Consider the following 24,722-nt stretch of genomic DNA (forward strand, 5'->3'; position numbering starts at 1 on the left):
AAAGTGCCAAAAAATGTAAAAGTTAAAGGACAGATCATCAGAAGAGTGGGTGGGAAAAGAAAAAGGTTCTTTTTGAAGTCTCACTTACTATTTTAGTTTATGTTTAAAATTGCATTTTAACTCAGAATATTTTTCTTCAGAGGCCATTAAAGGGCTTTTTTTATTCTTTGAAATGTAACCACAACATGTGTTTGTTGTAAAAAAAAATCTTTTCTCACTTTTCATGACAATCTACTGCCTGTGAGGTTTGTGTTATCAGTCACAAATACCATCTGTCAGCATGTGAGGCATTCAAGAGTCATCTGTAAATTGTAGTTACAGAAAATATCCCATGTTACGCTCTTCAGAACTAGCACTGCACAGCAAATAAAATTACAGACAGAACGGTATCAAAGAAGTGTATTATGTCCTTGTACATTATGTATTTGTGTTTTAGTGCACTCCTGTTTGATATGTGGTTGGCGCTCGCCTTTTCAGCTATTTAGCAAGCACAATGCCTTTGGTAAATAGCCACTGCTGTATGGTTTCACTCCATTGAGCTGTGTCATTAACTACTTTGTGCTGTGTGTATGTGCTTGTGCTTGTAAATTAAATGTGTACCCTGTGTGGGTGTGCCTGTTTGTGTTTGGTATTTGCAAGGGTCTTTTCCACTAGATTAAAAATCTCAATTTATCCCCAAACAACTGAACACCACTGGCAGTATGTCCTTCTTCTTTAGCTAAAGTAAAAAAACAAAAAACCTTTCAGTCCAGTTTCACTGGCACTGAAAAAACTGTTTTAGTAAGATTTGCCTCCACTGCCCAGTCAGTCACTGTGAATTAATGTGTCTGCAAAGAACAACACTCAGTTCTGAATGCACTGGCATAATTGGTGTCATTTTTGTTTTGATATGGCAGCTGAATACGCACATAGCATTGATTTGGCTTGTCTTGTCTCGTCGAAATCCAGCCAGTATATTTACAGAGGAGATCAGTTCCATTATGCTAGTATTTCTCCTCCAGCTGATTGGATCAGGAAAACATTGCTGGGCTGCAATTACTCCCCTGAAGCAAACAATTTAAGAGTGCATCGTAACTGACAGTGTTTTCTTGACATGATTGCCTTGCTAATGGAATATTCATTTAACGGTTACCCATACCACTTTTGATTTGTTTGATTGTGTGTGTGTGTGTGTGTGTGTGTGTGTGTGTGTGTGTGTGTGTGTGTGTGTGTGTGTGTGTGTGTGTGTGTGTGTGTGTGTGTGTGTGTGTGTGTGTGTGTGTGTGTGTGTGTGTGTGTGTGTGTGTGCAGATTCCCCAGATGGAGATTGTGGGTCTTTCCATACATGTCAATGTATTTTACATCATGGAGATTAAAAATGACAAGGAAACATCCTTTAGCACAGTATGTTTAACACTTCATCAGCTTTTAAATGTCTCCCTCCTACAGGCAGTTATTAGACCGTGCTCAGGCAATACTACCATGCCTTCAGCTGTTGTAAAACAGCAGACGGTTCTCTGTTTGTAAATGGAATAAGACATTTCTATGCAATATTATTTGACAATAAAAACCTTTTGTTTATAAGACTAAATTTGAATAACCTTGTGACTGCTGAAATGAGAGCTGGACTTTGTTTTGATGCAACTCATTTGTCATTTTCAAAATGCAGAATTTTATAAATCTAAGTATGAATGCTGTGAAGTTTTAATAATGATAAAAAACTACACAAAAAATTCAGTTACTAACTAAGAACTACTGGCCCGACATCTTTATAGGAACATAGAGTATATGGATAGCCAACCTGTGAACCACAAATCATACAATTCAATGTGTAATTAATGAACAGGAAAATATTTTTTAAAAATGTGTGAATAAAAAGGCACTCTTTTCATGATAATAAATCATGAAAAGATAACCTTTAACTCTCCATCTCTATTCTGCCTACCAGGCATGTCAAAGAGCATGCTAATACAGAGAGGGTCTATAAAGTTAAATAAAAGCATCCTTTACAAAGCTTCTTTAGAAGGAATATATGAATAGACAAGGACTGAATTTTTTTTATTCCATTTGTATTAAATGCAAAAAATGTACTAACAGTTCCAGGCTTCATTACTAGGAACAAGGTAATGTACTAGCACAGCAGGGGTAATTGTCCAGGTTATATCTTCACTGTATCAAACACACGGGAGATTTTCATCTGATTTACTTCAGCCATTTCTGTGATCTTTAACAAAACAGCTTTTCTGAACTTTTTTCCAAGTGAGGTTGCCAGCTGTGAAGCATTAGGAAAATGACTTTTCATAGCTGCACATTTCAAAGAAAAGGCCATGCAGTGCTATGGAATCATTAAAGGTCTATTTAGCCAATCCACCACAGAGAAATGCTTTGAGAGAGATGACAAGGCTGATATTAATTCTATGCTGATAGTGTCCTGCTTTCTATTTTTAAAGTGATTTCCCCCTGCTTCGTCTGGCAGTCGAGTCATGATTAAAGTGATGCAAGATTTTCTTCTTTTTTCACTGGGAGATTGGTTCTAGGGAACAATCAACATGCTATTGACTGAAGAAAATGCTACTGGAGCGAACTCCAAAGAGTCTGAATGTTTCTGTCTATCACAGTCCTGTTAGAATAGAAATGGGGATCCCCTGCCATTTTGGCCCCTCTTTGCGTCAGTTCGAGCGAGGCTTCTGTCCAGAGACCGGTTCAGATACGGTTGTAATGGCCAATAGCCTCTCCTCCATCCTGGCTCTAACTGTGCGTGTGTCTGTATCTGTCTGTTTATCAATAGACTCGGACTTATTCTTCTCCAGGAGGAGAGTAACGAGCCAAATCCACATGGGCTCGTTATTAAAGGTAGAACAGAACTCTTGGCTTCAGAGTAGCTTGTTGTTCTGGTTCCAATTGCTGCTCGTACATAACTGAGATGGTTGCTGCCCAGTCTTTCTACATCGGTCAGCCACAACATTAAAACCACCTGCATAATATTATGTACGTTGCCCCTTGTGTCCCTGCTAATGGATCGCCACCTCAGGCTTGTTCTACTTCCACCCATGGATCCTTGGGCTCTATGTTCAAAGTAGTTTTTGTAGTGCATTGAGTGACTGTCCTGCTGAAGGAGGCTGTTGCAATTGAGATATGCTGGTCTTTTCTCCTCCTCGAGGCCTCAAATGCTGATTTGCCAAAACTTCTGGTATCTCAAAATTATGCACCGGGTGTCCTTTTCATCTGTGTCCTGACACACTGGTCTTAAGTAGTGAGAGAGAGGGAGGTTTCCAACCTGAAGGATGCATGGAAAAGGACCCTTGGCATCACAAGGGGGCATATTTTAACTTAAAAACAAACAAACATATTTTCTTATAGTAGGTTCCAATGCAATCCTAAGAAGGAATAATTATAACAAGTGGTAAAAAAATAACAAATTGGAAAGAAAAAATGGATAAACTGCAAACCTCAAACCTCCTGATGTGAAGTTTCTAGCTCTTTTAAAAATAAAGCATGATCTTTGGGTATCCAGTATTTGGTGCCCTGAGACAAGAACACATTGAAGCCACTTACACTTGAAGCCACTTAACTGCTTAAACTTATAGGCCCGCCTACAGCTGCATGGACATGACTGAAGATTTTACACTCTAATTTTTATTTTTGAAAGCTAGATGATTGTAATAATATACAAATATTGGAAAAAGCCTTTAATATGTTTTCATGCATTTGAATACAAGATTATTAGTAACTCTGGTAATTGGGTAGTTCGACGTTACATGGTAAAAAGACACACACATAGACACAAAGTCGGTAAAGCCCAGAATGGAGGCAAGGAGAGAGACTAGTGTGACCGTAAATGACATAAGATATGCAGAAAAGAGTCTGTTTCTTATTGCAGTGGTAGTGGAAACATTGATCTATCAGTAGAATTTTGTTACTCATGATACTGAAGCACAACTGAGAACTAGGTCTGAGCCAACTGGATACATCTTATTAAGGTGATGTGTCATCATCTTTCTTTCGCTTTCACTCTGCTTCTTTCAGAGATTTTTGATGCATGGTCTGTGAAGGCCAAATCAGTGAGAGGGTATGATAAATGAGCTTGGTTCTCAGTTGCTGTAGCTAGGTGTAGATTTTATGTCTTGAGTAACTTCTGAGGCTTTGTGTGACAAAAGGCTCAGTGTGATGTGATAGAGCTCTTTTAACAAGTTCAACAAATTCCAGTCTTTTGTGTGCTTTAACTGCCTTGTATACACGCTTCAAACCAAACCATCACAGATGACATTCAGCCTTTTGAAGTCCTGTTACTGCTCACAAAAGTGACACTGTTGAACTGTTAACAAAAAAAAAAAAAAAAAAAGATACGCTGTTACAGATGACTGTGTCTGGTAGTGACATGTTGTTTGTCAGGCTCTCACACTGGGTTGCTGGCCTTGGAGACACGTCATCATTTTCACCTGTGATGTTTTTTAACTTGGATTAAGACTGAGTCTAACTCTTATCTGTGAGAGTAATCCTTATTATTTACTGTTTTTTCTATATATGACTAACTGTGCACATGCTGCTGTTTGCATGTACTTTATGTACTTCCATTTTCAAAGTGTCCAAAGAAGAAAACTCTAAAGTAGGAACAATCACCAGTGACTTGCCCTACTTGCCTTATGCACAGTCTTACGCACTGTCCCTTGATCTCTCTCAAGGGAAATTGTCTCCTAACAGATTAGACGCTGTTTTCTGTGCTTACCATCCAAGCAGCTCCACAAACTCTGCAAACATTCAGCTAAGCACATACACACAGATACCCCCACCACCACCAACACACACACACATACACACACACATGCATGCACACATAGGCACTTGTCTCAGGGGAAATAAGCCTCAGCGATGCTGTTGTAGCAATAATGACAAAAACCCATACAAGTGCTAGATACCAAACCTAACTCAAAGGGCATATGAACTCTTGCACAGTATGGAGTCCAGAAGATGAACTTCAAAATTGCAATGTCTTAAAGAGTCTTCCCACACCCAGTAGATCAGTGAAAGAGAAAAGAAGTGTTCAAAAAACCTTAAAAGATGCATGTGCAACTTCAAGTACACATAAAGCTCCCTAAGCCACCGTCTCACAGGAGTATTATCATTTTTGTAGATAGTACCTAAATGCATTGTAAAAGTGTTTGACTAGTAATAAATAGGCTTGTCCAAACAAATCTCAGCTAAAAACGACAAACTCAGAAAGATAATGATCTTCTCATACATATTTAACAGCTAGGACCAAATAAGAATATAGTATTCATCCTGCCTGTATGTTTTATTAATACTCTTCTATATCTGTCATATCACTGTTATCTATGCTACATTCTTCACTACAGTAAATGGAACAAATAGATTTTAAATGATTATCATGGCACATTAAAGCAGACGCTTGAAACTTAAGATACAGTTCTTGTCAAACGTGCAGCACATGTATCATTATTAGGTTTCACTATCAAGTAATTAACTATTGTATTTCATCTGCTTCCATTTATAGATATAGTTTAAATTAATGTTAGATCTTGTAAACTACTGTCCAACTACCTGTATATCTGATTGTCCTCATCCCCTGACAGGAACACTTTACACCGGAGTGCAAATTCAAGGAGTCAGTGTTCGAGAACTATTATGTGACATACTCCTCCATGATATACCGGCAGCAGCAGTCGGGCAGGGGCTGGTACCTCGGTCTGAACAAGGAAGGAGAAATCATGAAGGGGAATCATGTCAAGAAGAACAAGCCAGCAGCCCACTTTCTTCCCAAACCTCTAAAAGGTAGGCCTTTCCAGAGCTTTTCCTATTTACTTTTCAATACTAAGGTTCAGAATATATCTGTCATATGATAGGAACTAGTTTGTGTAATGTATTATCCACACCTGGTTGCATTAATGTTCTAATTGGTTATATTCAAAAGTGTAAGAGGTAACAGTAGCTATTATTCGTGTAGTCTTCCCTGGAAAGGAAAAATACTGACAAGTAACAGAAATAATTTTTTGTCAAGAAAGAAGATTTAGAGATGGAAATATGCTGGAAAGGTGCATGTTTCTACTTGTACTTTATAATTCAGTTGTATCAGAGAATACAGGCATATAATCAAGTATTTACACAACACTACTTTGCAAAAGGGTTGCTTTTCACAATGGTATCAGTTTTCCCATTCAATTAGCCCTTTTTCATTTTATTTATATTTTAGACCTCTGTAGATATTGTTTGGCTAAAATCTAAGTGCATTGTTTTCTATATGGCTCCTTTACACTAAGCATTTTCTTCAGAGACTTTTACATGAACCTGTTCAATAGCTTCCTCAAGCTGGTCACACTCCATTGCAGGCACAATGCGGAGCAAGGCTGATATTTTTCACCAGCAGGCCCCATGCAGGACTGTAAATTCACTGAGAACCCCACCCATAAAGAATACGTATGTGGTAATGTGGCCGTGAGCAACAGAGGAAACAGGCCACAGTCCTTTCATCTTTGACAAGACACAGATTTACCTGTCAGAAAGAAGAGAGAGAGAGAGACAAAGAGAGAGAGACTGTTTTCTTTTTAGTGAGACAAAAGAAAAACACCCTGGGTCTTCATTTTTTGTCTCAGTAAGAAATCAAAAGCTTGCAGTGCAAAATACTCAAAACAATGCAGAACAGAGGGCAGTTTCTTTATATCGTTGACTGTTGAGTGCAGTTTACATCTTGTCATCTGGTTCTGTATTTTTGAGCTTTAAAATAATTATCTGAATTTAGATAATCAAGTTTAAATATAAAAATTTACTTTTAAGGATGTGCCAAAACTATGACACGATACATGTCTTGAGCATGAGGGAGTCTCTCTGAATGTTTACAGCTCCTGTTATTAAGTGTCACTGATGCAGTTGTGAATTTTTAAAACAAAATTGCAGTCATTCGACAGCTTAACATTAATCTTACCAACATAACTCATCATAAAACTGTCATAAACATGGCAGCATGTCAAACTTACGTTAATACGTTAGTATTATATTATATTGAATGTGGTACATGGTTGGTTTTACACTGGCTGTTTTGGAAAAAATTATGTTGTGACACATTTTTTTTTTCCTGTACAGTTGTAGAACTTAGATTGAATATTAAATCAATGGTAGTTTTTATTTTTTCCTATTCAATTTTTGTAACATTCTTCAAAAGCCAGATATTGCCCACATATTGTATTTCACACTAGCCTCTGAAATGCAGTGGCTGGACCAACCTTTTTTTGGGTGGGTGTCTGAAGTGTGATGGTAGTACTGATGATGACAATTGCAGCTTGAACTTTGGTTCAGAACAACCTCCTCAAAATGGGGAAATTGTTCATATACATACATAGTTTGTAGAACTGGAGAAGAGATAGGTTGTTGTGCTTAGCCTTGAACTCATCTTTGCTTTGCTGCTCAAATTTCATGTTTGAGATTGTGGCACATCAGATGGTTGCACATGAAACACAGTTATTGGCATATTCGGATGTAATAGCAGGCCTTTGTTCCTGTAAAGTAGAAATTTTCACAGTTCAGTTTATTTTCACTTCAGCTGAGTACACATTTGAAAGCAAAAGAACAAGAAGCTGGTTGGAATGTTGAAGCTTGACTTTGTCTGTAAATTTCATTTTTCTGTGTTTTCAGCCAAATTGGGATTCTGCTCTGACATTTTTATTTTTTATTTTTGTAGAAAACCTTACACTTTACAAAAATGTTTTTGTCCAGTGATAATAGCTAGCAACAGCAACAACAGAACAGAAACAACAGTGTTTCAAATTGTCCTTTTTTACCTGCTAAACATTGTCTCTGTCAGAATACAGTCGTGTGAAAGTTTGTTTGGCTCTTAAACTCTGCTTAATTATCCAAGTGCATGTCCTTGGAATGTACTTTGGCTGGCCTTATTCTTCACTTCGAACAATTCGATTGTCACACAATGTAAACTTTGCAAATAACTGACAAAAGTGACTGAATGAGGAAGATTTTTATAAGGACTCAGCTGTTATGCACACCTCTTAAAGTCGAAGATATTGTCAATATAATTGTGCATTTGCTTGCTTTAAGGAAGTTGTTATTGTTAAAATGCAATCATAGACAGCATAAAGTTGGCCATCGCTCGGGTGCTGGTGTACCTTACTGGGTTGAGCAGGTGACCTATAAGCTCTAGGGCTATTGCAGATGCCTGGGGTCAAATCTGCCACTCACCCACGTTAAATCCTCCCTAAAATATTAGGTTTTTAATGGCAATAAAGAATCAAATCATAAAACATCACATATTCTTGGCCACATCCCTCATCTTAACACAAAAGGAAGATTTGAATATCTTAGTAGTATATGAGGAATTTTGTTCAGTATTTCAGCTGCAGTGGAGTGCTTTATATTCCAGTTTAGAGTTAATTTTTTCATTTCTTCTATTTGCTGAATCGATGGTCCCTCTTCTTGTGTCTTTAGGGAAGCTTCTCCAGCCAGCATCTTATTAAGAACCCATATTTGCCCTCTGAGATCACAATAATAGCTTTTCACCTTCATTTAACAGGTCATCCAGGGGGTCTCAAACACACTGAAGAGAAATAGCTGGTGAATGATTGGCTTGCTTTATGCTGACAGACAAATACAGAGAAATAGAAGAATTGAATAAGGAGGATAGATCGAGGCTATGTGACACAGTAATTGTAACTGATACTGAAAACTATCGACTGTGGCTGCATTTTAACTTGGAGAGGAAATATAGAGGGGTTTTTTTCTTCTTTTTTTCAATAGCAAATATCAAATGAGACACTGTAATACTGCTTCTTGTGTACAAACTTTAAAGTATCCTGTAGTGCACAATATTTACTAAATCTTCATTTGAATTTCAGATGTAAGTGATTGGAAATAACTTTGCACTGGAGAATTTGTTCCAGCAACTCATTCAGAGGGAAATGTGTTACAGAGCACCAATTAAGAATCTGTCTCAACACTGGCGATGACATCTCTTTCAGATATTAATCACTGCTCTTCTGGTTGCACTCTGTGAGCCTCAGCATACAGCCCTCATACTGTGTTCCTCTGGATGTAGCGAGTTTAGCTCGTGTCATTTCAAGTCCAAGTAGAAAATCCTCTTAAAGCTCTCCCAAAAACTCCTGATACAAGAAGCAAACACCTGCTTTTATGTGGAGTAGCATCTACTAGGTGATTTGTGTGGAGAAATGTGAAAAATGACAACATGGTTAGTTCTGGGGTTTTTTTGAGGTTTGATATATAAAATAGCAGAGGTGTTGAGGATAGCAGTGATCTAGTACTGTAATGCTGAGGTCAGTCACTTATCACGGTAATAACAGAATAGCCTGCTGCAAACAAGGCTGGAACCAATCAGCAGTTTCCCAACCGAATCCTCCCATTGATTTATGTTTATATACAAGGATGGGCACTGGATTGCCGCTGAAACAAAAACTGCTGGACTAAGTAAAGTGTCTGAAGGACTGGGTTTGCTGTTTCAGCCACAAACTCCCTGAGGAATGAACATCAAATAGCATGCTAGGCAGAAGGATGTTGACAACATCCTGAAACCAAAGACTATGAACCTCAGATTACTGATATTTCTCCTGAAAAAGGTGCTGTTAAATGCAGACTGGACCAGTGCTGCACACACAGCAAAGCTGAAGCACTAGCAACTCTTGAATTTATAATGTCATGCTGTGAATATAGGATTTTTCTTTTTACTTCAGCACCAACAGGGTCTACTTGATTCAGCAGTTTGGAGGGAACTATAACGTGGTGCCAAAAACTACTTGGACAGATAAACTGAGAGCAATCAGCTTCATAAGGTCACAAAATATTAGATGAACTGGTTTTTAATGCATAGAAAAGACTAAAACAAACATTATTTTGTCATTTAAACAATAACATACCTCCAGTTTGCAAGAAAAGGTAGATTTATGTGTGTGCAGAAGTCTCTTAGCGATACTTGAGCTAATTGCACTCATTTTGAACCATTATTCAGCTGACAGGAGTTTTTAAAATGAAAATCTACTCTTTATTTATCAAATGATAATGTTTATGTGCTAAAATGGTGCAAAACAATTGTCAATCATGGAAAGAACAACTGTGGTGAGATCACAGAAAACAAACAGCACAGCAACAATAATATGCATACTATACATAGGCTGTTTTTTCATACCTTCCTGGGTACCTGATGATATTTCTGTTTCAAAATAATGAAAAAAGACAAGTTTTGTATTTCTGGTGATAGGAGTAATTATAGCTAATGATGTGATTAATAAGCTGGCTAAACAATTCAACTTTGCTATCCTCCCTAGCTGCCACCTATTACTGCCTGAGACCACAGTCCTTAGCTGCTGCACTTCAGCTGTGGTAGCTCTCCTTTTTGAGGCTAATTGCCGTAATGGATGATGTAATCCAGCATGGTTGCAAGTGAGACAGATAACATCTCATGAAATTAGTATGTTCGGCAGTATTTTGATCTGGAAATATAATGGTTGTAGGGAGGCTATGTCAGAAAAAACAGACATTTAACCAGTGGACAAAACACTGCCTCTTTCACTAATATTGTTAAAAAATGTCAGTTTGCCTGATTTGCATTTGTCTTGTGTTTTCACAGTTGCAATGTACAGAGAGCCATCTCTCCATGACTTGACAGAGTTCTCCCGCTCTGGCAGCGGCACACCCACCAAGAGTCGGAGTGCCTCAGCAGTCCTCAACGGAGGGAAAGCTGTGAGCCAGAACGAATCAACGTAGCCTGGTAGCCCAACCCAGGCCTGGGGCCGAACCGTGAAACCTTACCTCTAGCAGAGCATGAATCCAAGCAGACTTGTTTCTCCGATCAGCGGTTCAGGACTAGCTAGGACAACAAATCACACATAAACAACCAGACACCGTCAATCAAAAGCACCTATCATCCTGGTCAGTCATCATCAAAACAGTATCAACAGTAAGAAACTTAACAGCACATAGATCATTCTGGACTTAAGGAACTGATTAAAACTTTATTTTTGGGCTTGAGGTTTATTGATGACCTTAGACACTCTATTTTTGTGATGATTGCATACCAGTTAGCTCATTTTTATCTTATTTTGGTAATTAATTTACTGTGCACAGTAAGTTTTCTTCATGCAGACAGCAAGCCCGCGTGCATCTGTTAGACAGGGACGGGAAGTTAGACATGCAGGTGTTCAGGGCAGTCAGTAATGGTGCTGGTCTACAAGGTTGCAGTGGTACCGTATAAGCCCTGATCTCTGTCTCATCCATGCTTCTGTGAATACAAAGCCTATAAACTCCCTGGTATGGTACAGCCTAGTGCTACTGAGACTGTGGCCAGCCAGATGGTAGCTCTCCTGCGTCCTAGTGCACACGCTCAGAGACTGAGCTCTCTAGCATGGGAAAATGAAGCCTATGTACAACTGACCTGAGATATAAGGGGCAGTGTGGGGGCAGTGTGGCTCTCTTGCAGTTTTACCTTTTCCTTCATTTTATTTTTTTAAAATTTGGAGATGCCACAGCTGCACCTTAGTTTTTGCTAATTTTCTGAATTAGCTGTGAGATTTTGTTTAATAACTGATTATGTTCCTTCTTGTTCTCTTCCCTTGCCATTGTTAAGCATTTGCATCTTTGTTCATTAATGAAAAATGGTTCCAGCAAACCAAAGACAGAAAAAGAGTGTCCCTTTAAGCCGCTGAAAGCCAAGTCAGTATAAAAGCAAACCTGGATCTTTTTGTTTTTTATTGTACATTTTTGATGAGAGAAAGCAAAGGTTTGTGAAAAAAGAAAAACAGGCAAGGGAAGTGATTTTAACCACTTTGGAGTTGGCAGCGTGCTTGACGTGCTTTTTGATGATACACTCGATGACTGAGGTATGAAACGACTATCCTGTGTCCCCATTCCCTTCTGTTACCACAGTGTCACAATGTCTCTAGCTCTTGTCCTCGTAATCGGTTCCTCCCTTTGTGCTTGTGTCATACTTCGAAACCCCAGCCATCCTTTTTTGTCGACTTCTATTGACTGATACACTTCACCATAGGATGGTGAATGGCCCTTCCCAGGATGCTTGTTATGTGTTTGAGTAACTTATTGTGGTGACAATATTTTCTATATTAAAAAAAAATACTGTGGACTTTTAGGTGGCTTAACATTTTATAGGACACGTCATATTTGTAAAAGTGAAAAAAAAAGATAAAGTCATACAAAAATTAACATCTTCCCTTTCTTGCACTGGGCATGTACAAACACATATGTACAAAAAGGACCCTTTGTGGGCTATGTACGCTTCCCTTCAGCTACATAACTTCCTTCTGGTACATGCTTCTGGGAGACTCTTGTCTTGGTTTCCTCTGGAGGTGGTCTGTATTAGGTGAACCTATCTGTTGCATGGGAGAAGGCAGGGAAATTCTGGTCTAGAGCTGCATGATGTAGGCTATGTGTATTAACCCATGTTGGATCATGTGTTCCAAACTACCAGACAGATACTCTGATAAAACAACATATACAGGCAGACATTGTGGCTGTCTGGTAACTTCCAGTTGTTTATTATTTGTTGTATACACAAAAATGCACTGAATAAAATGTTTATATTAAGATATACTTTTAAAATGTGTCGGTCCTCTTCTTTGTTCAGTCGTTCACTTCATTTATTACACTGATTAGCTATTGCAGTTATACAGAACACTAGATTGTTACAATTAAACAATAAATCTGTGTTTTATTGTACCCAGAAATACATTCACCTTTGAGAAACTCTTGAACATAAACTCATTCCTGGCATCTTTCTTGTCTGTGAACATCAATGTGTCATACCTAGATGGAAAAAACCTTTAATTGCCCCTGAGTGTTACACAGGCCTAAAGGGCTTATTCTATCAAAAAAAAAATCAATACCTCTTTTCAACGCGGTAGAAGACTGGGTATTTGGAAATTGCTTCACAGCTGTAACCTTTCCTGTTGCCTGAATAAGTACTGGTTTAGCTGAGTGAACTTACTAGGTAAGTAATACCGCGTTTGCCTTTTTCCAAGGAGCTAAATATGAGTTTGGTCATAGTAAAAATGATTCAAAAGGTAAAGTCTTTACTTAATATTAATAAGAATAAAATATCCATCTATCCGTTTTCTTCCACTTATCCTTAACAGGGTCGCAGGGGTGCTGGAGCCTATCCCAGCTACCATAGGGTGAATATTTAATAATAAGATAATTGGTCAAAAAAACCCCATAGTAACAGCATAGTAATCACCTAGTAAGGCAGTTAAGAAAACTAAGGCATGAATGCTCCGAATGATGGCATGACAATGTGTTAACCTACCAAGTTTATTTGTAATATGATAAAACCTCATTATGAGAAATGGCTCCTTGCTTAACATGGGGTTACATTCCTCTGACAGCAACACAGCATGTCACGTTTTATATAAAAAGGAACTTAAAGAAATTCATACTCTGGGATAAAGTTCAAGTTGTGTAACTATACAACACTCCAGGAGCAAACAAGACCTTTTCTGGTTATTACAGCCTATTGTTCGTCTTCACAATAAGCTCTCTCTTCATCCTTGGAGTGTGAGTGTTAAAACAGGCATCAATCTGGTCTTTGCAGACTACCTCATTACGCCCATTGCCATCAGAGACAGGAGGACTAATAGGCTTCTGTAATATAGGCCCTGATATGAGCGACTTCATCGTTCATGTAGTTTGACATCCCCCTACTCCCTTCATTTCCTTTGCCCATCTCTAGACTCCATTCATTAGTATGGGACAGTCCAATTCATTAACGGAGGCTTCCGGCCTTGTTCGGAGATGTTGATCTGAAAAGCAGCCACTTTCTCTCTTTCTCTCCTTCGCTGACCAGTTTCTCCTATTTTCACTTAGATAGACTATTAAGTCTGCATGGAGCCCCCCCAAAACAGAGCAATGCATGTGTCTAATTCAAACACAGCCACACGCATATAGACTTCAAGCGAAGCCATTGCAGCTTCAGTGCATAATCATTTGAGATTGTGAGTGAGATCAGGCAGAAATATTCTGTCACGAATCAGCCAGAGCTGATGGAGCTGTGATATATGTGATCACCATGTACCTGTGAATGCTATAACTCATTACCCTTTATCACTGCCACCGCAGGCTGACTGGCTTCCTTTTTCTCACCCAGTCTCTCGTTTCTGTTGGTCTTTGTCATTTCCATCACTATTGTGCTGTCGCTCAGTTTTAATTCTCAGGCAAACATTAGTTACCCAAACAGAAATTAAATGAATGTCACTATAATGTGCTTCATAGAAACCTAATGGCAGGCCACAGTTCTTCTTTTAATGCTATTTGTTATTAATGTGCATATTACTGGTTACTACTTATTAGTACTTCAAAATAGCCATGAAAACCCTACAAAACATATAGAAGATATGCATTGATCTTTAGATTTACCAGTTTTATCCATCGTGATTAGGCTTTCTTTTGTAACCAAGGTTACTAAAGAATACGTGTGTGGCGGCTCCCTTATTGGGTGGGAAAAAAAAAATTCTACCCAGTCAGGAAGCCAACACATGAAATTACTCTTATTATCAAAGTTGAATTTTTTTTTTCTCCTTACATTCTGCACACAATGTTACTTACAGCAAACTGAGTTAAGTGCAGCACAGACAACTGAATTTAATTGACTCGCTAGTGGAGAAACCTCCCACGAGGGACAGCTGCAGCTCCTTGTTCTCTGTTTGTCATTTTGCTGTGGACAATTTAGGAATCGTTTACTCAGTACAATTATTTGCAGATGAAATGGGTAAATGGAAGTTATGCTTTGTTGAGAAATGGTCTATTTTCACGCTAAGCTTTATTTATTTATTTTACAGGTTAAAATTCCTGAGAGCAGACTAAACCAAAACAAAGTAAGAAGCAAACTGTAGATAACACACGTGAATAATGCTAAGCTATATAGCTCCAAACCCTGGCGATATTAAGAGGCTGGAGTGAGGAAAAAAAAGAAAATGTTATAGAAAAATAACAGACAAATAAATAAATCTGCTAGCATGAGGAAAGAAAGTTGTGCATAAGACCTTCTGGGGAAAAACAGCAGAAATGACTGACACTTGGGTTTAGTCATTGTAAAAACACTATATAGTCCTGGCATGCATGCCTGAGCTTTCACATGAAAAGCAAAACAAAACCCAAAAAGTGTTTATCAGGTGGCAACAGTCAGAAACATAAGCTGACTATCATTCTGCAGGCCTTCAGCTCATACAAGGAAAAAGCGTCAGGTCGAGGAATTAAATTGAATGGAACGCATTGCTGCTAACCCTCAATGTGCCAAACCTGCCAGGCCCTCAGCACCCCAGTGCCCTTTGAGAGCAGAGATTCCAAATAGAGTTGGCTCCTATTTTGTCCCTCTAAAAACCTCTCTTCCATCATCCTCCCCATGTGCCCTGGTAGGCACAGGAAAAGCAACAACTTCATTCTCAACATTTTACCCTCAGCAGAAAGTGTCTCACACCTCGGCTTATCAGTGCTATATCAGAGCACCAGGGACAGAAAAGATAGAAAAGACACACTGCCCACAGAATGTACCCTGAGAACACCCACTACAAATAGCACCAGACACCACCATTAAAGGTACAGGGTTGGTATTGCATAGCGTTTTCTTCTTAATTTGATTTAATATGGATTATTTGTGGCAATAGGAGCTCAACCCACTTGTGATACTGGAAAATAAAGTAAAAGTAAATGGTTGGATGAATGCACCACCTCCAGTCAATGGTAGCAGATTCAGTCAGCGTTTCTTCCTGTTAAAAGGGAGTTTTTCCTTCCCACCATCACCAAGTGGTTGTAAATAGAGGATCATCTGATTTATTTCTTTTTTTCTGGTTTAATATTATGGGTCATAGTTCCTACAGAGTCCTGACAATTTACAGTACTTATGCTGAATGCCAAATTAGATAGAAAACATAACTCATTAAAAATAATATTCCCCAGTTTTGGCATCTAGTACACTGACATCAGCAGACAGTTGTAGCGCCTTGGTGAAGCTTTCTCTTTTCCTGTCACACTTCTTAAATATGTTGAACCATATTTTTTGGTTTTAATAAAGTCAATAAATCCACATCATGGTCATTGCTCAATTAAATCAAATACAGAGATCAAGTGCAAAAAAATATAGAGAGAAATAAAGAAAAAAGATATTACTTTCATACTTTTAGTTTAGGCAGCTCTTTAGATTTATATTCAAACCCTTAATACCTTACAGTAGGTAGCTGACCTGAGTTAATCTGGAATTACATGAACAGAAAGCTAATAGGATGATCTTTGTTACCAGAGCAATTGTGGCAAGTTCTTAAATAACCTTGGAAACAGCCACACCTACCGAATATTACCGAAAAACTGTGCTGCCACTTTCAAGGCTAGCAAACAGGGAAACTGCGTCATCATCTAAGCTTTTAGTTACAGCATAATGCATTTTTTCAGAATTAGATAACAGAATTAGACCACACAGTACGACAAATTACACAAAAGCTGATGGAAAATCCATTTTTTAAAACCCTTTGTCCCATCTAAGCAACGTTTGTAAAATCCAGTAATGGTGTATTAATTTGCACATCTGTCTGCTGTACATCATGACCTTCTGGATGTTTTACCTGGAATCATATGCACTGGGTTTATGTTTTGCACGCAGTCCATCTGTATGTCAAAGATGGCATAAAACATTATGAGCAATTAGACTAAAGAGAGAAAAAAAGATGGTCAATGTAGCATCAGAAAAGCTTGAAAGCGATTTAACCCACCAACAAGAGCCACATATTTCAGTCTCAGTCAGGAAAGTCAGATTAACATAACCATAATCCAGACAAAGAGAACAATCCATTATTTCATGTATAATCTCCACTTAGTAACACTGAGCAGCTTTGGATGTGAATTAGGGACAATGTAAGGAGAAACAATGTTTGGCTTGCCACACAGTCATATCATATTATATTTGCATACATGTGTGGGTGTGAGTGTTTGTTCCAAGAGGTAAATGCACCAGTTAGCAAAATACCTGATTAGTTCTATAATAGAAAGAAAATTGGAGGCACCATGTTTGCCAACCTCGCATGTACTGCTGGGGTTATCTCCTTGTTTTGGTCATGCCAGCTGGTCATAAAATGTAAGTATTTGTGTTTTTAAAGTGTTTATGGCAGCATAGGAATTTCAATTTCAATTTGAAAATGTGTAGTAGAGTAGTTTTATTTTAAATATAGTCAGAGTTAACATTATTTTTTGTCATTTTTTTAATGCTGGCCAGGTTAGTTTCACAGCAGTGTTGGACCGTCCCCTCACAGTGATATACTCCATGGATCCTTCCCTGTGCTCGCATGGGCTCTCTCTGGGTACTTCGGCTTCCTCCTCCAGTCCAAAGACATCCATGTTAAATTCACTGATGATTCTCAATTGTCCACTGAGTTGAAGTAGATGAAGGCTTAAAGCATATAGAATAAAACACCACTTAAAAATATGGTTACATGTGCCTTGTAGTCCAAAGTGCTTTGAGTCATCAGTAAAATGTGAAATACTTATATAAATGGGAGTTAAGTCTGAAGAGGATAAAAATCCAGTAACACATGTTTCACAAATAATAACCGTATATAAGCTGTAAATAAAGCTGTTCTATATAGTAAAACAGTTGCTATAGATTTAACTTCTTAAGGTTCGACAAAGTCCTCATTAATATGATGCGATATTCCCAGCTTTAAGATATTATAAGAGCACTCTTTGAACTGATTTGAGAATTAGTTAAAGTTTAGTTAAAGTTAAAAGAAAAAGTGGAAATGGAACAAATAAAAAAGGGACAGGAAACCCACATAAGGTCAATACACATAAGAAAACAATAGTTTAGCAATTATTCCACGTCTTCTTCTTATTGTTGCATGTGATTAATATGTGATCACTAAATGCCTGGTGTCATTTTTGCACAAAACAAGCAAAATTAAAATAAATTACAATATTTCCTTGTGGCTGTTTTGTCTCTTCGTCTATTGAGGTTAAAGTCTAGAGACAGTTTCTATCTCCAGCTCATTAAAAATGCATTTCTCCCTGAAGGATAATTAAATGTCAGTGGAAAATGTTATCTGGCATGAAGCTCTTCCTCTTTAAACTGAGGAACTGACACCAAAGCCTGATGTTTCTTGTCAAAGATGTTAGATCATCTTTTTGTGCAGCTAATTAACATAGCACTTTGCCTTTAAAAATGTATAATACCATCTTTTGAAGGCCTGATTTTATATACATTGGACAATCTTTAAAAGGCCTATTTTTATGTACATTAGAAAAAATGATTCTCAAAAGGTGTGATAATATACATCTTTTAAGTTATGCACAGTGCTAAACAATTAAAAAAAAAATGGATGCTGGATGTAACATGTTACAAAGTAACACATTATTGTCATCACATTACATTTTTCATCAATGCAGTAAAATAACAGGTTAAAGTCCGTAATATTTTTAACAGTTACCTTCATATTTTTAATTTGTTTCACGTTTCTTAAGTAGAAACACTGCTGTGAGACTTTAAAGTCTCTTTGGGCTGGTTTTCAACTTTGCTTTGTGTTGTCAGCTTTGTGTTCCTAAATAAACACTAAAAGAAGATTGCATGTGTGTCCTTATCAGGTTAGGGATTTGTGTCGGTGTGCGACAGTAGCCTAAGGTTTTCATTGTTAACTAGTAATTTTGTAACAATGCATTTGAGGAACGAGAAAGTAATGAATAATGTAGTAAATTACTTTCTCCAACAAGTTACATAAATAGGTAATGCACTGCGTCACTTTTAAGAAATGTAACAAGTGATATGTGATACAGTATCTTTTTTAGTAAGAACCCCAGTATTGACTATATCACAACAGGGGATGTAATGGATAAAAGACCAGGTATATTTTTATTCCTGCTTTTCCTTTATTGTCTGATTGTTGTGAGAGTTTACCGTTACATGGGGAAAACAACACATATTAGTTGTTTGAGAACTTATGTATGAGAAGTGGATCAGAAACATTTCATCCACTTTGATATTGCAGGTTCAAATAGCAACCACTATCCGAGGTCATGTCCCTACTGTCTTTTGTCTTTTCAGGCACTCTCCTCCACACCATGCCAAAGAAAAAAGGTGTTACATAATTTTCTTTAAAAAAAAAAGTGCAAACATTTCATGAATATGGCACATGCTGAAACACATTTTTGTGAGATCCATGTGAACATAGCATGCAATTAAAAGTCTTCTTGTGTTATATCCAACAGATATTGCTGTCTTCAGGGCTCTGTGTATGTCTCTGGAACACCTTGCAACCACATTGCTATATAAATAAATTTTATCCATTCGTGTTCATCCATTCTGTCTTAAAGTCATGTTTGTTTGTTGTTTTGTTTAATTGGATTCATTCAATAGCTGTCCAAATAACTGGCATGAGGTGTTATGCAACTGTGGTACATTTGAAAAACAAAAAAATCTTCCAGTTTTTTCTGTCACTACTTCTTTACCTGTTCCAGCTGGAGTTGCTTCAGTACAGTGAAACACACATCAATCAAACCGGTCATAGAAAACCAAGCTGATCCCTCAGGACCACAGGAAACACTTGGCCCACTATTCCCATGGTTAACTCCTCGCTTTGTCATCGCCATCACTGTGAATCACCCCTTCTTATTATTGAATTTTCACAGTCAGTCACACATACTGAACAAACTATATTAAAGATGTCCATCAGAGTTAAGAATCAAATATTACTCATTTCTTGCTGTTGTTTTAGTTAACAGAATCCATTTAGCATGATGGTATTTAATCTGCATTTTGAAGGGATTTGAGTAAGCCTTACTTTTACATTCTCCTTGTATCAGTGACAACCCTTATTTTCTTTATGCAAGCTGGTTTTCCCCCTTCCTCTTCTCTGTCTCACTCCTTTCTCCCCACTGCTTATTTCCACGTGCAGGAGGGAATCCCAGCTCTTGCCTCACTGCAGTGGATGAGGTCAGGTGTTATGTAACTAGGAGTGAGCGAGTCAGACAAGCAGCACTCACCTCTTTTATAATGCAGCCCAGCAATAATAAGAGACTAAGAATTGGCATGCAGGGAGCAGCTGCATCCAATATGTATGAAACCTGCAGCATAAATGCATCCTTCCTCTATTCTGCTACTTAATAGCACAGCATTTGGTAAACAGCTGTGTGAGGATGTCTTTTGTTAGTCTTCCATTAATCCATTACCATTGAACCCATTTACCAAATAATATATGAGACATAAGGAATAAAAATAAAACAAAATGCAAACATTAATGACAGCTAAATCAATCTAACTGTAAGATGCCTGATCAGACAGATGTGAGTGGATATTTTCAGAATATCTGAGAAAAATCACAGAGTGAGGACACATTAAATGTGTCATAATGTTTTGATATCACGCTGAGCATTTATCAGTGGTAAACAACAAGACTAAAACAGAAGATGCTGAAGATGCCATCTATGACGTGTGTCCTAGTCAAAAAAAAGTGCAGCTTTAATATCCTGCTGGACTGACATCCACAAGACGAGGTCAGGGAATTAATCAATACTGCTGCCCTTATCATGTTGGTGGGGTAGGCTAAGAAGAAAAAGACAGTTTGTGAAATCTATTTCCTCTTCTGCATATAATATCCTTGAAAATACATGGCTTTGACATCAAATATATGGCAGGAGAATGGTGTGAGGATTTAAAGACATGAAAGCCGGGGAACATAAAAGAGTAAAGGAGAAAATTTACAATGAAAAATGGGCAAATATAAAGCTACATCCAAGGTTATCCTCTTTTTTAAATCACGGGCTGGCCATAAGAATTAAAAGAGTTATGTAAAGGGAGCAAGGATGTTGCTGGTTTCCCAGCTCAGAAAAAAATCTGCTGTATCTGTACCATCTTAATCCCTGCACTGGTATTAAATGACTCCACCAAAAAGATTAAGAACATTAAGAAAGGAAAACAAACACATCTGTGGATATGAAAGAGGAGAATACTACCTCATTATGACTTTTCTCATTACATCTATGACCTTTCAAGAAAGAAAAAGTAGTTCTCAGTTTTCAAGTAGTGCCTTCTTACTGTTGATTATTTTCATCAACAGATTTTTCCACTGAATTCTCGTTCCCTCCTTACATTGGCAATAATTACTTGATTTTGGATATCCCAAATGTTTTTAATAATTTTGTTTAAAGTTATCAAATCAAAACCCAGACTTAAAAGGAAAATACTCACTTAAGTGATGGGAAATTACTGAAACAGGGTGTAACAGCTACACTTAACTGTCAGTAATAGCTAGCCCATACCTAAGCTTGATCCAGTTATGATGCCTGGATTATTAGTATTGTTGATCCAAAAAATTACTATGACTCTTTCCAACCCATTTATTTTGAGCTCTTTCATCCCTTAATATTATACAGTGTTTCCCTCCCCACTTTTCACATACTTTTTTTTTTTTTTGCCTGTCCCGTTTGGCTCTTTTGTCATCAGAATTATTGTCTGAAGGCGAAGAAAGATGCCCAACGGATTTACTTTACCAAATGGACCATCCCAGCCTTGCCGTAATGGTCTATTTGATTCACCTTTTATTGTTTATTTTATTTTCACTTGCTGAATACGGGACAGACTTGACTGGGGGAAAGAAAGGGGAGAAAGAAAGAGGGAAAGAAAAACAGCTGAGAAGAGGGACGGGGATAAAGGGCAAAAAACAAAAACCAACACAATAAGCAGACAAAAAATACATATATCGATCACCTGGATCACTTGTTGAGAAAGAAAAAAGAAAACAAGCAGAAGAAAACGAGAGTAATAGAATAAACAACATCACGATGATATATGGGAATATGACAGTAAATACTAAATATTAAACATTATTGTGCAGCACGTAAGATCGACACTTAATGCAGTGTGCTTTAAGGTAGGAGCCAAAAAGGGTGTAGTTTGTGTGTGTGATCACCCGTGTGTACACCTATGAGCATGGACACGCTTGTTTTTAAAAGGTTCCTTCATGTAATGATCTGCTAGAGGGTGTGGGGGGCCACTGCCACGTCACGTCCTCCAGGGCATGAAGCAGGTTTGGAGGAGATCAAAACTCCAGACATCCAGAGGGCCCCAGAACACAAGAGACCAAGGAAGACCAACAGAGGGGCAGCCGCGTCACTATCCCAGAAAGAGCTGAGGAGAGTCCCAGATGAGGGGTCACTCAGCAGCCGCGGAGCAGAAGCCAGGGGGGGTTGCAGTGACGTGCCCGTGAGCTCCGCCGGCAGCCAGCTGTGCCAGAGTGACCGAGCCCCAGGCCGAGAGGCCGAGGGCACCCCACCCCCGAAGAATTTTCACATATTAACAATGCCTTCTCAGTTTCTCTTATGACTGTCTTCTCTGGCTTCTCCTGCTCTTATCTCTTATGCACAATCACTTTCTCTCTCCCTCCAATTGCAGCTTTGTTGTGCTTTCTGTGTCATATTATTCTTTTCTCGCTGAGTGACTGTCTCTGTTTATGCAAGTGGTGTACTATTGTGGAAATAGCTTTCACACTATCACTCTGACTGATAATTTTATTTTGATTCATCTTGTCAACAGCGGGATTAGTACAAATGATGAACTTACATGGTGAATAGTTATGTACATACTCAGACCTCTTCTTCTTCTTTAAGCTGCTCCCTTAGGTCACCACAGTAGAACATCTACCTCCCTTTCACCCTATCTCTGGCATCCTCTTGTGTCACGTGAACCCTCTGCATGTCCTCCTATATCCATTTCCTCCCGCCTGGCAGCAGCTATCTATCCACTCTTGCTGCTATCCTTCTGTCTTCTTAGCCTACTGTGATAGCCAATGTTCTTTAACTATGTTATATAATATAAACTTTAGAGGAACTAAAGGTGAACTCTTCCCCACTTGTTCTACTATATAACTACTATATAACTATGCAAATTCTCCTGTATTCCATTCAATAGCATACTTGCCATTTATCAAATCTTTTGTGTGTGAGTTTTCAGCATTCTGCTGGAAGGAACAATCCCCATGAGTGCATACCACTCCTACAAGCAATGAAGATGCATGAGGGGATTTAACTACTGAAGCATACCAAGGCTGGATTTGTTACATCAGGCAATACTTTCATCACTGCTTGGCCAGGAAAAGAATTACCTGTGATTCTGGGGGATTCTGTGGCCACACTGAAATGAGATGATGCAGATGCTGTTTTGATAGATTTCACACATCGCTATATGAATGACATTTTACATAACCAACTTCTTTGTTGGCATTTCTGAAATAAATAAAATGTTCTATCATTTAAATATGAAACAAGTTTACCACAGGCTACAGCAAGATATTAAAGTCCTGCTGATAAGGTTATCAGTCTTGTTTTTTGCTCATCATGCTATTTTCTATTAACAGCACTGGTGTTCTCAGACATGTCTACTCTTAAGGGGTTTCATCTTGAAAGAGATAACATTGTTTTGAATGCAGTGTTTGTTTATGCAATTTATTTCTAAAGTATTGCGTTTTGTGCATGAGTTACTTTTGTTCCTTGTAACACTATTATAATGAAATGGACATATTGGTTTGCAGAATTAATTAAGACACACACTGCTTTGCCAAAACGCAAACTGCAGCGCTATCAAACATTGGGCAATAAATGGCCTGCTCCTCAACACTAAAAAACACAAATAACACAATAAATGTGTAAAGTTTCCATGTGGTATTCTAGCTTTAATTGTGGGGGGAAAAGTCAATTTACTTGTAATATATCAATAGAGCTATTAACTCTTTGCTTATATAAGTTGTGGCTTTAGGGTTAGGGTTACATCAGGGATTTAAGGGTTGGGTTAGATTTTTAGGGGTTGGGATTAGAGGTTTAGGGTTAGCATCTGACAACTGATCCAGCCATGCAAACACAGTAACTTGGTCTTGTAAAACTGATCACATGAAATAAACTACTAATCCTTTCACTTTCATTACTGTTGTACTTTATTTATTTATTTCTATATAAATTCACTGGTACCTGTTATAGTTTTAATGCCTCTTGAGGCTTTTTTCTACTAGTACTGCTTATCTCAGCTTGACTCAGCTCAGTTTTTATGGTTTTCAATTAGGTGGTAGTACTTGGTACCAGGTACTTTTTAGTATCTACTTGGCCGGTGTTCCAAGTGACCCGAGTTGAGCCGAGAATGTGACATCTACAGACTGCATGCCACTGATTGGCTGGGGAGTGATGTCACTGAATAAGTCATGGGAGCAACACCTTTGCAAGAATCAAACATGCCAGTTTTGAAACCTGGCAAATGGCCAGGTACATGGCTACAGACACTAACAGCATGGTACGATGATGAGTTCCATCAGTTTAGCAGCAGGTGTACCATCACCTCGATGTCCTGTGTTTGTGCATTTGAATTTCACTGTGAAACAGACTGAACAGGTCTCTGACCATATTTTAAAACTTGCATTATAGTTGGCTACAATAAAATAAAGGACACATTTTAATAAATTATTATAAAAGTAGAAGAGTGAAGGTTTACCACACTGTACATCTGTGCCTCACCTTCACCAGACTGATGGCCTCTGTCATCCATCATCCACTCTGCTCCAGCCCAGTCTTCAGCCATTCACCTTCTTAGCTCTGCTCCTGAGGCCTGATTCAGTCAGTCTGCTCTGGATTTCACCCTTTACCTCCTTTCGATTAGTTTCCCACAGTCTGAACTAAGGTTCCCCACTGCTTTGTACAGACAGCAACCTGTCCGCGTTCCATTTTTCCATTCTGCTCGACTTTGCCCAGACCAT

At 38.2% G+C, this 24,722-nt stretch overlaps 1 protein-coding gene across 3 annotated transcripts in view; it reads left to right on the top strand.

The window, feature by feature from the left end:
• The window catches only part of fgf13a (fibroblast growth factor 13a), a 96,767-nt gene extending 84,217 nt beyond the window's left edge, over positions 1-12,550 (top strand). For all 3 annotated transcript variants that reach the window (XM_031734944.2, XM_031734875.2, XM_031735009.2), the window contains 2 exons: positions 5,571-5,769; positions 10,577-12,550. In XM_031734944.2, the coding sequence (XP_031590804.1) occupies positions 5,571-5,769; positions 10,577-10,713 (336 nt within the window). In that variant the 3' untranslated portion in view covers positions 10,714-12,550. The remainder of the gene's footprint in view (positions 1-5,570; positions 5,770-10,576) is intronic.
• Positions 12,551-24,722: the final 12,172 nt, after the last annotated feature.

The sequence above is a fragment of the Oreochromis aureus genome, linkage group 2, assembly GCF_013358895.1.
Source record: "Oreochromis aureus strain Israel breed Guangdong linkage group 2, ZZ_aureus, whole genome shotgun sequence".
NCBI lineage: Eukaryota > Metazoa > Chordata > Actinopteri > Cichliformes > Cichlidae > Oreochromis > Oreochromis aureus.